This window comes from Mycteria americana, chromosome 15 (genome assembly GCF_035582795.1).
Source record: "Mycteria americana isolate JAX WOST 10 ecotype Jacksonville Zoo and Gardens chromosome 15, USCA_MyAme_1.0, whole genome shotgun sequence".
Lineage (NCBI taxonomy): Eukaryota > Metazoa > Chordata > Aves > Ciconiiformes > Ciconiidae > Mycteria > Mycteria americana.
In genome coordinates, this window is record NC_134379.1 from 9,555,742 (window position 1) to 9,572,241 (window position 16,500).

Genomic DNA, 16,500 nt, shown 5'->3' on the forward strand with positions numbered 1-16,500 from the left:
CAAGGTATAGCACTTTAGCACTTTTGCTTTTGCAAAAACAGAGGACTGCAACTTCTTTCTTTGCAAAGTTCTTCCTACTGCAAGGAACATTTAATTTCAGTTTTTAGTGGCTGGCTTCCTTGCCGGAAATGACTGTAGTGATTGAAGTTCCTCATAGCCTGTACACAAAATAGACTTGTAGCTTGGTGCACTAAGGAAACACTTCATAATCTATGGTGACTTTCTGCACTGGGAAATATGCAAAACCCCAGTGCACATGAAAACATAGGCTTGCAGTCCCAGCCGCCTCCTAAGGAGCAGAATTATGGAGCTACTGCAGCACATGTGAGACAAGGTCCATTTGTGTCTGTGTCAAGGAATAGTCCAGCAAAGAGAGATTACCTGACAGTTGCTGTGCTGTGCTATGGGAATTTAATAAATTTCATGGATTGGTTCATTGTACCAGGTGAGAGCCTATTTTCGCCCTCTAAGGAAAAAGAAATTTAAGTTCTCAACAGCTCTACTTACTCTGTAGTTACAAATGTTTTCTAAAGTAAGGATATGCTTTATGTCTTTTTAATCTTTCTCATTTATCTGCTTTAGCCTGTTGGTCATACTCAAAATGAAACTTGCAATTATAAATCTTGAAAGGCCAATAAATGATGTATTAGTTATTGATGCTTATAAAAATCACATCTGTTAAATGCTTAAGATTCATATTTTTAAATCTAAGTATCTTATAAACAGACTTTAGCATACAGAGCAACTAGTCTATTTTTGTGTCTGGATTCTACCGAGATTTGACTAAGAAGCTTCCCTTTATTGTATACAGTAGCTTACCAGGCCTTCTTTGGATCTAGCAGATTAGATATAACATTCCTTTATCTGAAGTACAGTGATGCCATTCCCCCCATTAAAAGTACAAAAATTATGTTATCTTTGTGCAAGTTTGTTTAGGGGAGGCTTAACTTCCTCATGATCTGCTAGAAATTGTGTGATTTCTGCAACGAAGAGTGTAACATGATTGTGTAAAGAGAACACAGAACAAAGACCCACTTCCTTAAGCATCACCTACCAAATTTACAACTTGTTTTCTAATAAATAATATCCTTCTTCCAAAATGTGATTTTTTTTTTTTTACCTAGCCGTGAATAGCAAAGCATTGCTTCTAGTAAACTGGTGGGAAATCTATGTTTTTTCCTCCCATGTAAACTGTGGTCTGTGTAAATTTGTCTGTTTAGCATCACTCCTAAGCATCTACCATGGTTCCAGGGATCTGATTTATAAATTAGGAGGAAAGACTTGTTGTGAGCTTCTGAGTGGCCAGGAAATCATAAATGTTCTAAAACCTTGAAATAACCCAAAGGATGGATTGTTAAATTTGGAATTAATATCTAATGACAGTCCACAAACTAATTATTTTTACTACTTAGACCATTCAGAAATTTAAGATATTTGGTCAGTATCTTTAAAAATTGAGAGGCCAGTGGGTTTAGGAGTTTAAGTTTTTTTCGTTTGAATACTTCTTAACCACACATACAAGAGGGAAGGAAACAAGTAGCAGTGCATGCTGAATGATACTGCAAGACTGTTAGTGAAAAACTTCAATGTATGAGTTCTGTTGTCAGGTAACTTTCCCTGGAGAAGGGCAGGGGACAGGAGAGGATGAAAATATCTTTGAGCAAGAACTGGCATGCTAGGAGGATATGCACTTGGAAGTTTTAAGTGCAAGCAGTCATTTGGCTCATTCCAGGCTTTGAACTGTTCTTTGGCTCCTGTACATGCTAAGAGCTTAAAATTTTCAAGAAGGCCTGTGAAGTCAAGCTTGCCTACTTGTTAACATGCTCAATTTCTTGTGAGTGAGGTACCTTCAGGGACGTGTAAAAATTCAAGAGCAGAGGTGGGGATAGTGTCCAGGCCTTTGAAATATCAAACATCTACTTTAATTGTAATATATGACTAAAACACTTTTTAGTTAACTCTATGACCTCTTGGGCCATGGGGGAAATCTGTAAATTGCAGTTTATACCACAGCAATACACTGTTCATCTGCTAGAATTCAGCTGCATTGCAGAATTCTTGCGTCAGTACTTTTGAGTTTGGCTGTCCATATGTATGAACATATTGTTAAATATAAGTTAGCATGAAAGTGAAGATGGAGAGGCATGAGTATTTCTTTAAAAGTAAGCTAGTGGCAGTTATGAAGTTGTGGTTTCCGGGCAGTTTTGGTCACAGGCTTTGACAGAGTTTGCATCAATCTTCACACACAAAACAAGCTCTTCCACTTAATTGTCTGCTGGAATTGAGTCTTCAGTTTGTTAAAAATGGTGATCATGCAAACTTTTTCCCCTCTGATCTGTTACCCTGTTCCAAGCTGTTCAGATCAATGCTTTGTAATTTGCCAATAACTGGTCAGGCCAATTATTTCAGTTATGTGGAGGGGAAAACATTTTAATGGTGCTCAGTGAGAAAGTTAGTTTGAGATGAAGTTGTGGTTCAGTTCAAGTCTTGTGTTAGCTGTGATTTGTTCCAAGTACTCTATTAGTCCAAAACTGAAGTTCCTGTAATACAGTATTTCTGTGTGTTGATAATCAGCTACCAGAAAGAATAGATACAATTGATTGTCCTGTTTACTGATGCAAAATGTTTGAATGAAGTCACTGACTGAAACTTCTGAGACCATTAAGAAAACCCTAAATGCAGAATATGTTCAAGAGTCATTGAGAAACAGCTGTAAAACCTCTGGTGCTGCTGTTAGGCTAGACCTTGATCTACACTGACTTCAAGTCACATCAGTAAACTTCAAGTCACATCAGGAGGCTGATCAAGTTGCAGCCATGGGGACTGTGGGAGAGCATGCATTTAGCTTTAAACTAGCTGGCTCAAGAATGTTTTTAAGCGGCTGCAGCAGCATCATATACGGCATAACATGTAAAATACACTGTAGGAGCAGAATAGGTACCTCTTGCTAACCTCACCCTGAGCTCCATTCTGCTGCAGATCAGCTTCCGTGAACATAGCAGACAATTTACACAGAACTTGTTTTCTTACGTGGTGGCTTCATCCTCTTGATAATGTTTTGATTTTGACTGTTTTGGCAAAACTAAAGCTGCATGAGAAGAAATTTCTTTTTTAATTGATATCTTTCAATATCAGAGTAAAGGTATGCTTATTCAAAGCAGTATCTTCTGCTATTTTTAATTTTTTTTCAGGAATATAAGGCAGAAATGCAAGATAGGTGAGATGGTAGATTTGCAGTCTTGGCATGATGGAGAGATGAAAATGACCCTTTTGTCTCAAAAGCATTCATGCGTCCACGAGGTGCCAGATCCACGGATCCTCCCTCAGTTTGTTGCTTGTGTGACTTTCTTCCACACTTTTTGACAACTCTTCTAACTTTTTTCCACAGCTATTGAATGGTTAGAAATCGAGATGGAATTTCTGTCAGCCGTTTATCACAAATAGAAATGATCACTTTTGGTGAAGTTTGTCTATCATTGTCACCACTAAAAATGTTAATTTGTAAATCCACAGTTATCTGTATCTCATCTGATTTCTGCAAAATTGCCATGGAAATATGAACAGAATTACACGATCAGAACCATGATCTGAATTACAGTAGTACATCCCTGGCTATGGGCTGATTTAGCCACCATTGGCTAATGAAGACTGTCGCCATTTGCATCCTGAAAAATCTAACATGCACTAATTTGAAAATTCTGTTATTCTTAACAGAAGGAATTTGAACTCATCTTAACGTTTTAAGGTCATTAAGAAAATTTTAAAATTAGCTGTATGAAGATAGCAATCTCCTGGCTGCAAAACTTTGCCACTGTTTTTTTCCACGTTGTGTCCATTAAACTGAACTGTAAACTGTTTATGTGCTTAGGTACTAACGGTGCAAAAGAAACAGAACAGTTGTGATTGAAATAGCGGGTAAACTGACTCTCATAAGACCTATCTAGTGGAAGATCATGAATTTTATCTATAGTGATAAGAATTTTTAATCCTCTGTGTATCTCTGCTTGTGGTAGAGTAATGGTTTACATGCAAACTAGCAAGCTAAATGTGCTGCAGTTCTTGCAAGCCCTGTTCTTGAAATAAATCTTTGAGTTGGCAAATGAAGAGAATTACAAGGAATGAGCCGGGTACTTTGCTGTCACTCAGTGTTTGACTCTGTTGCAGGGATCCTGTTAGATATACAGAGATACTTCAAGCTTAGCGATGGGGATACAGGTCTACTGCAAACAGGTAATAAAACCTCTTAAGTTCAGATAGTTTACTTTGCCTTGCATCTATGTGGTCTGTTCCTAAAACACAGTCTAGTTACTTATTTATTCTAGTTCCTACTCGTGTCTGGTATTGCTCACTTCCACTTGTGGGCAGGCTGACTATAATGCAAAACTGAAAGTCTTTGGTTCAGGGCAGACTGGAGCTGAGTCCTTCAAAAATCCCACAGTATGTGAATCACAAAAGATGAAGGAATTTCTCAAGAAATACAGAACTTGAGCAATTCACACGTTTTATTTTTGTACAGTTTTTTTTTTAATCTGCATTTATCTTTTTCTAAATATCAGTCTACTTACTAGTTCTACAAACTCAGCCTGCCTTTAACCTCTGCCCTAAAAAATAACCTGAGTTTGTCTGAGGGGTGAGGAGTACGAACGATAAAAATAATTTTACCAATATTGTCTTTGTTTCTTCTTGGATTTCCAGTCTTCATCTTGTGTTACATGCTGGCTGCCCCCATCTTTGGATACCTTGGTGACCGGTACAATAGGAAAGTCATCCTTGGAGCTGGTATTTTCTTCTGGTCTGGTGTAACATTAGGCAGTTCATTCATCAGCGAATTGGTATGTTGCTTTTTTAGAGGGTACTATGAAAATAATCTGCATACATCTTGCAGGAGTTGATAGAGTCCTTCTCTGATCACATTTGGAAAAGCTATCAATGAGCACTCACTCCCCAAGCCTGGACTAAATGGACTTTGTGCAGGAATGATTTATAGGATGGTGGAGTCCAGCCTAGGCAATGGAGAACCCGCACATTACTGTTGCAGTTGATGGGATCTTATTTTTGTCCCGCATGTTTGTTGATTATGACCTTACAGTGTAGCAGCTTGCTGGGCAAGCTTGTGGTCTATCGACCCTATCCCGTAATTCCCTCTGGGAGTCACTCTGAGAAGTCACTACTGTGCAGAAAGTAGAAAGCACATCAGTGGGATGCAAGGGAAGCAGGTGTGAGTGGAGGGAATACAGACATATGCAAAAGGCAGCTGAATTCTTATTTCCTCTGCTGCATTTGATCCAGTAAAATGCACCTCTTTAATAGTAAGCTTTCTTTCTTGCATGGGCTTTTTTGGACTATAATATGTCTTTTGCCTGCAGTATTACTGGATATTCTTTCTTTCACGAGGACTAGTTGGCATTGGCACGGCCAGTTATTCCACAATAGCACCTACCATCATTGCAGACCTGTTTGAGGAAGGAAAAAGGACCACAGTGTTATCTATCTTCTATATCTTCATCCCAGTGGGAAGGTTGGTTTTCTTGCTAGTAACTGTTCCGCCTTTTGAAATTCTGTCCGACCATGCCTGCAATTCAATATACTCTGAGCCTTGATTAGACATATATTGATGTATATCTGCATTGGCTCTTGCAAATGATTTGTCACTTGCTTAGCATGTTTAAATAGAGCTGGTTAGGCTTATTTCTGTATCTACCTTGAAGAAAAATTTGCTTTTTTCCCCCAACATATTTAGGGAGAATCTAAACTCTGAAAACCAGTAGGCTTTGAATAAAATATTGAATCAATTCTAAAATAAATATGTGCATGGGGGTAGGTAATTTATTTCTGGCTTTTGGAAGACAAAAGCTTTCAGATATTTATTTACTTGACAAATTTTTCAAGAACCCTCCATTAAATGTCTCCCAGGGAAGACTTAGCACTTCCCTCTCCTCTTTTAGTTAAATTGACATTGTGTCTGAAGAAGAGGAGAGTAAGAAGAGGAGAGGAGAGGAGAGTAAGAAGAGGAGAGTCTTCCTGTGGAGAAGGGCTTTTCAAGTGGTTTGGAGGCATAGTCTTTATTAGAGCAGGCAGCCAAGGCTGAACCCAGAAGGCAGATTAAAACTAAAGGAATTCCTTCAGGGCTTAGTTCATGTGGCTAGCACAGAAAAGATTAAATAATAAACTGCTTTATGGGCTGTCTGATCCGGGTTTGCAGTGTCATTCTACAGAATATGTATTCCAAGGGGAATCTGGGACATTACTGCCACCATCTCAAGTCTGCTCTGAGGAGGTTAGAATCTCTTTTTAATACGGGCTGGCAAGTAGACTAGCATAGACCATGAGAGTTGTTTCTGTTTATTTGTTTTGAAAACTATGACAGAATACTTCTCTATGCTCTCCTTAGCTGGCAAGACATGTCATTTCAGCCAGCAAGAATTCATTGGTGCTTACTAATTATTCCTTTCTGTTGCTTACAGTGGTCTTGGTTATGTCCTAGCAGCTGGCATGGCGGATGTCACAGGTGACTGGCACTGGGCATTCAGGGTGAGTTACTCACTTTCACTCATGGGGCTGAGCCATTCACTGTAAAATCAGAATCATCACTGGGGTTTGGATTACTTATACTCGTTGTGTTAAAAGAGCTGAGCAGTGGAAGGATTTTCTACTGTCTGACTGGTCATGAACTTGGTGTTTAAGAGAACTCTTCCTGCAGGACAAGTGGAAGATTTATGCCTAGCTCTTGCAGAATGAAAGCAGGCGTAGGTGAAATTGTACAGCAGCCAGGGCAGGTGCTGACATTCCTCTCACCTGAGGACACACTTGGAATGGTTGTCAGTGCCCCAAGATCTCCTCAAACAGAGGAAACTGAAGGTAAAATGATCGTTATACTGGCAGCACCAGTAGAATTCTTCAGGAAAGTACAGAGAGATTGTTTTCTGAAATGCTGTTGGGAACAACTTCTATTATTTGAGGGTTTCAAGGAAAAAAAACTCTTCTTTTCTGGTCATGTCATCACGATGTCCCTCCATACTGAACACCTAGTGCTTTGGAAGTACTTTGTCAGATCCCCCTAATTTATCTATAAAATTAACTAGCAAGTACAGGATAAGTGAGGAAGAATGTTTACTGGAATAACAGTCTGATGTTATTCAGATAACACTGATGACTGCATCAGTGATTCTTGCATTTGTGACCAGAGTACTACGGTACAGTTTTCTTTCTTCACGTTTTTCTCCAAAATCAGAGGGAGTGATCATGTATCTGTATGATGGGGAGGGAGGATCTATTATCTTTCCTCCAAAGTCACCATAAATCACCAAAGTCACTCTTCTTCTTTACAAATATGACTTACAACAGCAAGTCACATGTATTTCTGAACATATCTGCGATTCTCCGATATCTAATTCTAATGCTCAATTTGAATTGCTGTGGAGTTTTCACTATAAGAAAAAAGGTATACTTGATCTAACCAGCCTTCTGTCTACAGATAACTCCTTGCATGGGAGGTCTAGCACTGGTTCTTCTGATTCTACTGGTCCCTCAGAGGACCCAGAGAAGGACAGCAGCACACAGAGCACTGAGCATCTCCGGCACACTACGAGTAGCAGCTGAGAAACCAGGTGTACAGAGAACTGCCAAGACTACTTGGTGTCAAGACGTCGCCTCACTTGCCAAGAAGTAAGTGATGTTAGCAACAAAGGTTCCCTCCATTGAAGAATGGCCATTGCATTATTAGAAATATGGCCATCAAGTCCCGCTCAGCTCCTTTGTATCGCATGCTGTATACAAGATGATTGACACACCATTAATAAAAATCTTTCTTCCACTCTTTTACAGGAATGCTCCATAAGAGATTAAAAATTTCTTTGCTTCTGCTATCCTCCCATTTTGAGGAGGGGGAAGGAGGCAAAGTTATGATGGCAGTGTGCTCCTATTTAAATCCAACTCTACTTTCTACTAAGTTTCCCCATCCCTCTTGCTTTAACACGTAGGGTAAGCTAGATCGGTAAAAGTGCACATTTTGCAGGTGCAACTTTGCCTGTAATTCTTAGTGCCCGAGGAAGGTTGGATCAGCATGTCTCAGGCAGTCTTTATATGGTATTTGTGAGCCTGCCGTGCCTCTGATGGAAGAGGTCAGAGCCTGCAGGACCCCAATATGGTTCATAAAGTACTTGTCACTACACACTGTAACTAACCTGTGGCTGGCAGATGACCTCTTCCTTTTAACCACACGAAAATTAAAGTCACCGCCAGCTGACCTGCAGGGCGAAGTAAAATACGGCCGGCAGCAGGTTTCCCACCGCCGGCAGCCGCAGCGCGCCCTGGCCGGGGCAGGCGGGCAGAGCTGGCTCCCCTTTGAGAACAGCAGGTGCCGCTGTGCGCCTGCGCCAGTCCCGCTCCGCGCGGCAGGCTGCTTCCGCGGGTGCCGGTCACGTGCTTTCAGTGCAAAGGCTTCTTTTCCGGGGACCCCGTCTGGCTTTGGAGGGTTCTTCTTCTGGAGGATCCAGCGAATTCTAACTGACAATTAGATTTGCATCCTGTTTGCATCCAGAACAGCAAGTACATTAGAGATGCAGTTTGTTGGAGCACAATTTGTAGGCAGTACAGTCTGAGGTGAATAAAAAATGAACCTTCCTGACATTTCAACAACTAGACTATCGTCAAAGACGTTCCTTACAGCAAGGTTGTAAAAATAGATTTTAGTTTTCTTTAGCAATTGATTTCCAGAGCCTAAGGACATACTGCCAAAAAAACAGGTGGTTCTACTTTTAATCAAGTCCAAGAGCCCTTTTTCTTTAGAAGATGAAGAATTAGGTTCATATCTTAACAAATCCTCTAGTCTGGTGGTCACCTGGTCATTTGCAGCACTTTTATTTAGTCTTAAGATTTCATACCTCCCTATTGACCTCAAAGGGGACTTTCTCCTAAACTATTGACTAGAAAGAGACCAGTAGAAAGTTAATTTTCTCCTAGAAAAGGGCGGGAAGGAGACAAGATTTGGACAGTTTTTAAAAATGCTTCTCCTTTTGTCTGAAAACTCACTGAGAGTCTTATTTTTACTTACTCAGGTAGAGTTACAGAGGGCTTCAGCTGCTGCATCTTAACAGTTTGGAAGACCCAGATGTTACTCTCATTTATACTGGTTACCCAAACAACTTAAAACCATCCCGAGGCATTTAGACTTGCACATAGAACATTTTCATTTAGCTACTAAGCCATTAAATTCTTGCCCACTCTCTGTTGTTGTAGTTCTGCTATCAAAAATTTCACAGCAATTGTTTTAGGAAAAGTTGGCGATGAAATCTGCAAGAGACCAGGATTGGGATTTAACATGAAATCAGTAGGTCATACTCTTCGCTCTAATTAGTACTTTACTGTTGAAGTTCATAGATAAGGCTTCATCAAAGTTCAGATCTTCAAGGGAGCACATTTTGATTCTAAGATGGCTGAAAGAATTGTTTTGTTATTGCTTGAAATCCTGGGTATTGCAGGTAGGCTTTCCCTTTTTCCTCACACCCCATTCTTTCTAATATTTCTCATTTCTTTCTTTCGACTTGCAGTTTGAGTTTTGTCTGGTCCTCGTTGGGTCTGACTGCCATGGCCTTTGTTACTGGAGCCCTGGGAACGTGGGTACCGCTGTTTCTTTACAGGGCTCAGGTTGTCCAGGGCATTGTATCACCATGCTTCCAAGAATCATGCAATTCATCTAACAGGTGAGGTGCACACAACTGTGGAAATGCACTTGGAAACACTGCACAGTGCTAAATCAGTTTGTTTCCAAAGGCAGAAGATAGGATGTGACTGTGAGCACTTCTTGTGAAGGCAATTGAGTGTGAATGTTAGACTAAATTGCTTCCAGGTATGCTAAGACACTCCTATTTGTTTGTTTATAATCACTTGGTTAACTGGAAAGATGCTGCCAGCCCTATTTAAGTAAAGTGGAAAGAAGCAGTAACAGGAACACTTGTGGGAAAAAAGGAGCAGCTTTAGCCAGGAGGCTTCAGTTGACAATCGACTGTGCACCCCAAACTACTTAAATACCCATTTAAGTATGTTTAGATCCTATGTTTTAGTAACTTTCCTACTATCTTCTTGTTAGTCAGGTTTTAAAACTCCTGCTGTGTCGGCCAGGTCATTGTGACTCCCAGCATAAAGCAAGCTTGATGAATTTGATCTAGTATCATATCATTACATCAAAACAGGATAATTTGTTCTTGTGAGTAACTGCCAGCAGAGCTCCGCTTACAGAGGCTGTCCAGACCAATAAAGATTAATGAATAAGTATCAAATGTTGGCAAGGGGAATTTACAACAGGAGAGGACTTTGAAGTAATCATAATACAACTTTTTGGAGATCACTTTTCCCAGCTAGGAAGAGGATTTTTTTCCTTACAATGTGTTATCCAGAATAGAAAAATGTATTCGGTGTTGCTCTTGAGTCTTCATGGCTACCCTCAATAACAGTGAGCACTGGGACACTTTTCTATGTACTGACTCCCTACCAGTGGCCTCCATACAAGTGTCTCTACCTTTCTTCTGGAGGTATCCCAAATCTGTGGGAGGTATCCCAAATTCGTGATGGATTTCCAAGAGCTAACTGCTTACTACATTGTCTTTCCAGGTAAAGACAATTAAAGGGAAAAGCAGTAATCATACCTTGAGTGTGTCCTCTGGTAATGGGGTTCTTTTGCTTTTCTGCAATGGAAGAACTGAGTCAACTCAAAAGCGGTTTCTGAGTTGTAGTGTAACCAGATGGATTGAATAGTCATCCACAAGTACTTCAGTGGGCAATGCAATTGTCCTTCCATGGATGCCACCATTGGCGCATTACTTAATAGCAAATAATGCTGAGGAAGGGAGTGAATGCAGGAGTCTGGCTCAGGGTAGGCAGAGAAGGGAAGATGAACAGTTTAAACTGTTCAGCTGTGTCTGTTAACAGATACAGTTTAAATACTTCCTTTATTAAGCTGAAGGTGTTAGCCAATGTTTTGTTTTCTAATCCACCTTCTGAATTATTATCCACCTTCTGAATTATTATTCCACAGTAGTGTTGCTAGAGCAGACATGGTCTTCAGGGAAGTGAAATGGAGCACCTGATAGTTTAACCTCATGTACTACTTCTTACAGGATGCTTTCTTCTTACAGGATGCTTTAAAAATAACCTTGGCATAAGCTAGTGCCAGAAGCAGCATAAGGCTGGTTTTAGACTGTTATTCCAGGGGGATGTAAAGAAACATAATATAAACAACTATGTCAGAGCTGTAGCTGACAGTGCTGGAAGAACTGAGCTGCACATTCCCAGACCTGCCCAGGGATACTTTAAGGACATTTTCCCCTCTGGCTGTTCAGTAGTTGCAGGCTTTGTTTAAGGATCAGGGCTGTGTCACTGGGACTCTCTGGAAACACAAATTCAAACGGCACCACAGCTGACTCAGGTCTCAATCCTTTCAAGGTAGATAAATAGGCAGCATGAAGTTTTTATTCAGGTCTTTGTGCAGACACTTTCGAACAGACCATACAGATAAGTGAGCATTCTCAGACCCTAAAAGATCCCATAGGAGCCTTTCCCCAGGACTAGACTTCTGTACTTTCCTACTCCCTGTCAATTGAACTGTGCTTGGATTTAGTTTTGGCTGTTGCCTTTTCTTCCAGCTGTAGGTTTATTTCAACTGCAGTTTACAACACATGAATCTTCTAAAATCTTCTAAGCACAATTCCATGAATACTTCGATCAACTAATGTCACCTTGGAACTTGCCTCTCCTGCACAAATCTCTAAGATAGTTATTCTGCCTAGTGACAATCTATATTGTCACTATCAAGCTATAGTGAGTGATGGATCAGAATCCTGAAGAACTTACAGGGAGAGTACAAATATGCTTCAAGTTTGTTATCTTGTATAGCAATAGTTTTTTTTTTTCTTGTAGAATTATTGAGGTCTTCCTAATCAGCCAGAAAGAAACTAAAAAGTAGATGCACTGTAGTTTAAAGGAATAGATCATATCCTAGCTGGTTACTTTACTTTGCAGTCAGAGAAAGCTTAGGAAAATGTACAGAACTAACCATGTAGCACTGAAATATTTAGAAGCACTTGTGCTCAGAACACAATGCTCCTGTCCCTGTTTGCCTCAGGAGAATTATGATGCATTAAACAATCAGTGGCACCACTGGTCTTGTTGCAAGAGACTTGCTTTGTCATTAGGATCTCATTTGGCACAGAGAGAAAAGCATACATGGAAGTCCCTTTGGAAGCTGAATCTTCTAAGCTATTCAAACATATACTTTTAAAACACAAACTTGTCATTCCTGGAGAACACATTTGCATTTGCAGGCACACAAAGCTGAGTGGCATTTGAAATTCTGCGTTCAGAAAATACTACATGGACCTCCCACTAGTTAACTATTCAGTATTCTTTGACCTCTTTTGGAAGTGGTGGATGTTTCCCATAGTGAGAGAAGTGACTCATCTCAGCTGTGCTAACTAGAGGGTTATAATTTACATGTATATAATTCCATGTGATAGGATGTCTTCCAAGACAGCAGGTTGTGATACAGAGTTATTCCATCTGTATTTTAGGGATGACTGAGTAGATTGGTTCACAGGGTAACCAAGATGACTTTGTCTCCTCTAAATCACTGGATGTCCAAGCCAGGTCATACTGAGAAGGGTCCTCTTTGAGCCAGGGTGCATAAAACCTGCTCTGTAAATGGGTAAATGTCTGCTCCACAGGGTAGAGCCTCAGTTGCAGAGGCATAGCTTCAGTTGAGGCTTGGGATTAAATCCATTTAGAAGGAGTAGGAGGGCTAGATCTAGTGGAATAAAATTCAAGTTCCCCATTAAAGATTCCTCTGAAACTAAATGTATAGCTAACACCATTTTTTTTCCTCAGTATCATCTTACTGTGCTCAGTTGAATCCTTTGCTTTGTCACCAGCCTAATATTTGGAGGCATCACCACTGGGACGGGAATCTTGGGTGTCATTGCTGGGGCAGAAGCTGCAAGAAGATTAAGGAAGATAAACAATAAAGCTGATCCTCTGATCTGTGCCACAAGCATGTTCATTTCTGCTCTGTGCCTCTACATAGCACTGATGGTGGCCCAGACGAACATCCTTTCCACTTTTGTAAGTGCCGATCTGTCTATCATTAGCAAAATGTCTTCTGGGATCCTGGGGAGAAAGGGAAGGGGGAGGAGGAGGCGAGGGGTGGCGTTTGCAGAATTCTCTGCAATCTTCTAGACCATTAAGAGGTTTCAGTGACTTGCGACAAGGTGGCCTGCCAGCTAAGCACTGTGCATGTTGCTCTAATGCTGCCCGCAGCTGCGGTCTGTCTTGTGAGAGCCACGTTGTGGATTACTTTGCCCAGTAAAAAGGGCGGGCAGTCAGAGCATTGTACATTGGGCATTAGGACCTACAGAGTCTGCCCACACTAAAGAAGAGAATAGTAAGCCTATGTAGTTAGCTGCATGAAGCTAGAGTGTCCCTTATCCAAATATGTAGTTAAAGGAAGTCTCAATCTTATGTTAATTTTTAATGCTATGTGACTAATTTAGTATTCTTATTTATTTTTGCTCTCTGAATACTGAAAGATTGGTGTACTTGTGACTGTACAATACACACAGTTCTTGCTAAGAATAATTTAGCCATCACCTTCAAAGCCCCAAATCACCAGCTGATCTTCAAAGTCAAGCTTTTGGCAATGCAAACTGAAGTATAAATCACTTGAATTCTGTTCTCAGTAAAGGGAAAAACAGAAACTTACTAGGAATGATGAATAGTTCCAAAAAATCCCTGTGAGAACGAACTGAATGTAAACCTTATTTTAACTATAATCTGGTAACAGCTAGGGAAAGACTCCAAGCTTTTTTCCTGTGACTCCATAGCCACAATTACCATGATTAACATAAATAAGAGGATCCAAGTAAAGCTAATTACAGTAATCAACAGTTCTCTGCAAAAGGGTACTTTTGCTTTTTTTTTGCTTCTAAGAATAACACTTATTCAAAGAGGTTTTCCTTTTGACTCCTCAGGAATGTGTATTCCTGTGGAAAAACACCTTTACACCAAGGGAAAAAACCAAATGTATTTGCATGTCTGAGTGTGTGTACACAAAACAAAATGTGAAATTGAAGATTATTTTTAGATTCAAAAGTGGAGATCTGAGTGCCAAAAGAATTAGCCATTTTCTTTTTCTGCTTCTCAGGTTCCCACCTAGTCCTGCTCTGAGTATGTTCTTCAGTTCTTTTTTTGTCATTAAGGGTGGAGAACAACAGTTTCATTTGCCACTCTGTGTTAGATGAGTGAATCAATATATTGGTTTTGAATTACCAAAATATACCTTTTATTAGGACTGATAAAAAGAAATTTGTTTAAAATGTTTCTCTCCTTGCAAACAGCATTCTGTTTTCAAGCAGTGTGTTACCTGCGATGAAATTCTGAACTGGGATATGGATAGCTGTGTTCCTTAAGCTTTTTCCCATGGGCAGACCCGTTGGTCTTTTAACCAGAGACTTTGCCGTTTTGTCTTCTGTTTGATGTGCTTGATTCAGGTGTTCCAACATGTAATGTCAACAGTGTGCAGTGGTAATGAATTGCACGTAATCTAAGCACCTGATTCTTCTTGTACTTTTACCACTACAGCTGCTTAACTATTGCCTTCTCTGGCACCAGGCGTGCCTCTCCTTGCTTTCTAAACGAGACCTGACACTAGTCATACTGCTGTGAGAATTGGAGTGGCGTGCCAGCTGGTGCATCTAATTTGAAGGTCCCACTGAAACAAATCTTCCATTTGTGTAGGACACTAGCAGGAAACTGGCTTTCCAGTCACTGTCTGCTCAGGCACACTGACGTTAGCAAACCTCTCTCCATCACTTCACAGTGCGGAGGCTACTGAAGCAAAGAAGCATACGTGCATCAGCGTGCAATTACAGTAGTTTCTGTATGGTGCTTTCCACTGTCTTGAGTGGACAATGAAAGGGAACGAGTCAGGTTTAATCAGCTGTGGCCAAAGCTGGAAGAAATATTTCAAAGCACAAGAATTCTCAAGTTAACGTGGAAATATGGCAGGACTTCCAGGGTTTCTGTTGGGGTAGGTGAACTGAAATGCCGTGAGATTTCTCTTCTCTTTTCTGGACACCCAGTTCTTGATTTCGAAGACTACCTTTGAAAAGACAGAGGAAAATTACCCGGCTTTGTTATCTCAGAGGAGGCTCTGTCTAAATCTGTTCCCGTCTCCAAAACAAGATGAAAGACGTGTGCTCTGCAGGTGCTTTGGAAAGTCATGACTGAATCCTGTGACTGGGAACCTTGGACAATATTTGGTGTTGCAGTAACTTAGATTTAAACAGACTTGTCTTTGATGGTAATGCTGTATCAGGATGCAGTCTTGACCTGCAACTTGCCTTTGAAACAGGCATTCTACAGCTCTAGTCTCTGACACACCTGCCTGGTGTGATTCTTTTTGAAAAGACAGAAATCGTAGATCACATATGGTCCAGCCATGCTGATTCCCTGCTTTCTTGTTGAGGCATGTGACTGTTTAAAAGCAGAATGTGTGTTTGGCACTGACATTGATTACAATCTAATTCTCGCCATATTAGCTTTAGGTGTGAAGGTAAACAGTCATCTACAAAGCAAAATCACCTTAAAATTTGGGACGTTATTCTGGTTGTATCCTTTGAAGACCAACTTTAAGTGTTGTCTGTTAAAACAGTTGGGGATCCTGGAGAAGGTGACAGCAATAAAGTATGATGTTTCACTCTTTTCTAGGTACACTTAGCAGATTAGAATGGGCATGCCACAAACATGATAGCACAAATTTAATGGAAACCTTTTCTATATTAATTTAAAATAAGAACTTGAGACAGTATGAGGAATATTGAGAGATGATAGGAACAGAAGGATACACTTTAAATGGAGCATTGCTCTATTGTTTTCCTGCCATTCTCAGCCCTTCTCCCTAAGTACAGTACTTCCAGGATGTCTCCACCTGTTTTGGAGAAAAGAACATACAACTCTCTTGTCTTTATTGATTGCAGTTGTTTTGCAGTTGGATGGCTTAGTATGCCAGCTATTCAACCATATTACATTTATTCTGCATGGGAGAGTACAAAATTGATATTGGTTTTAGGCAGAATACCTTGATGCAATCTGTAGAACGATTTATTACCTTCCAAAGCTGTCTGGGTTAAATTTTTCTGGTGACCCTACAGCTGCAATCCACACAAGACCTTAGGAAAGAAAAGAAAAGCTAACAAAGTTGTGTCTCTAATGTTAACACAAGTCCAGATGAAATATTTACTCTCCGGAGTATGAGGCCTTAGCCACCGAATATCACATTTTCTTATCATGGATAATTTTTCATTAATTCCTATTCCTTCGAACTCTAGGTTGAGAACATGAATTTTACTTTCTTTTCTTGCGGTAGGCGTGACATGCTCTTGTTCTTAGGGGCTCGTAGAGACTAAATAACTTGGGAAAAGCATGAAGAGAAAGGAGAAGTGGAAACAACACTTC

General features: G+C 40.3%; 1 protein-coding gene across 1 annotated transcript in view; it reads left to right on the forward strand.

The window, feature by feature from the left end:
- Positions 1-237: 237 nt before the first annotated feature.
- The window catches only part of LOC142417293 (protein spinster homolog 3-like), a 29,047-nt gene continuing 12,784 nt past the window's right edge, over positions 238-16,500 (forward strand). Inside the window, exons 1-8 of the mRNA XM_075517817.1 lie at positions 238-445; positions 4,165-4,230; positions 4,696-4,832; positions 5,367-5,518; positions 6,465-6,531; positions 7,475-7,665; positions 9,549-9,701; positions 12,921-13,110. Of these exons, the coding sequence (XP_075373932.1) occupies positions 238-445; positions 4,165-4,230; positions 4,696-4,832; positions 5,367-5,518; positions 6,465-6,531; positions 7,475-7,665; positions 9,549-9,701; positions 12,921-13,110 (1,164 nt within the window). The remainder of the gene's footprint in view (positions 446-4,164; positions 4,231-4,695; positions 4,833-5,366; positions 5,519-6,464; positions 6,532-7,474; positions 7,666-9,548; positions 9,702-12,920; positions 13,111-16,500) is intronic.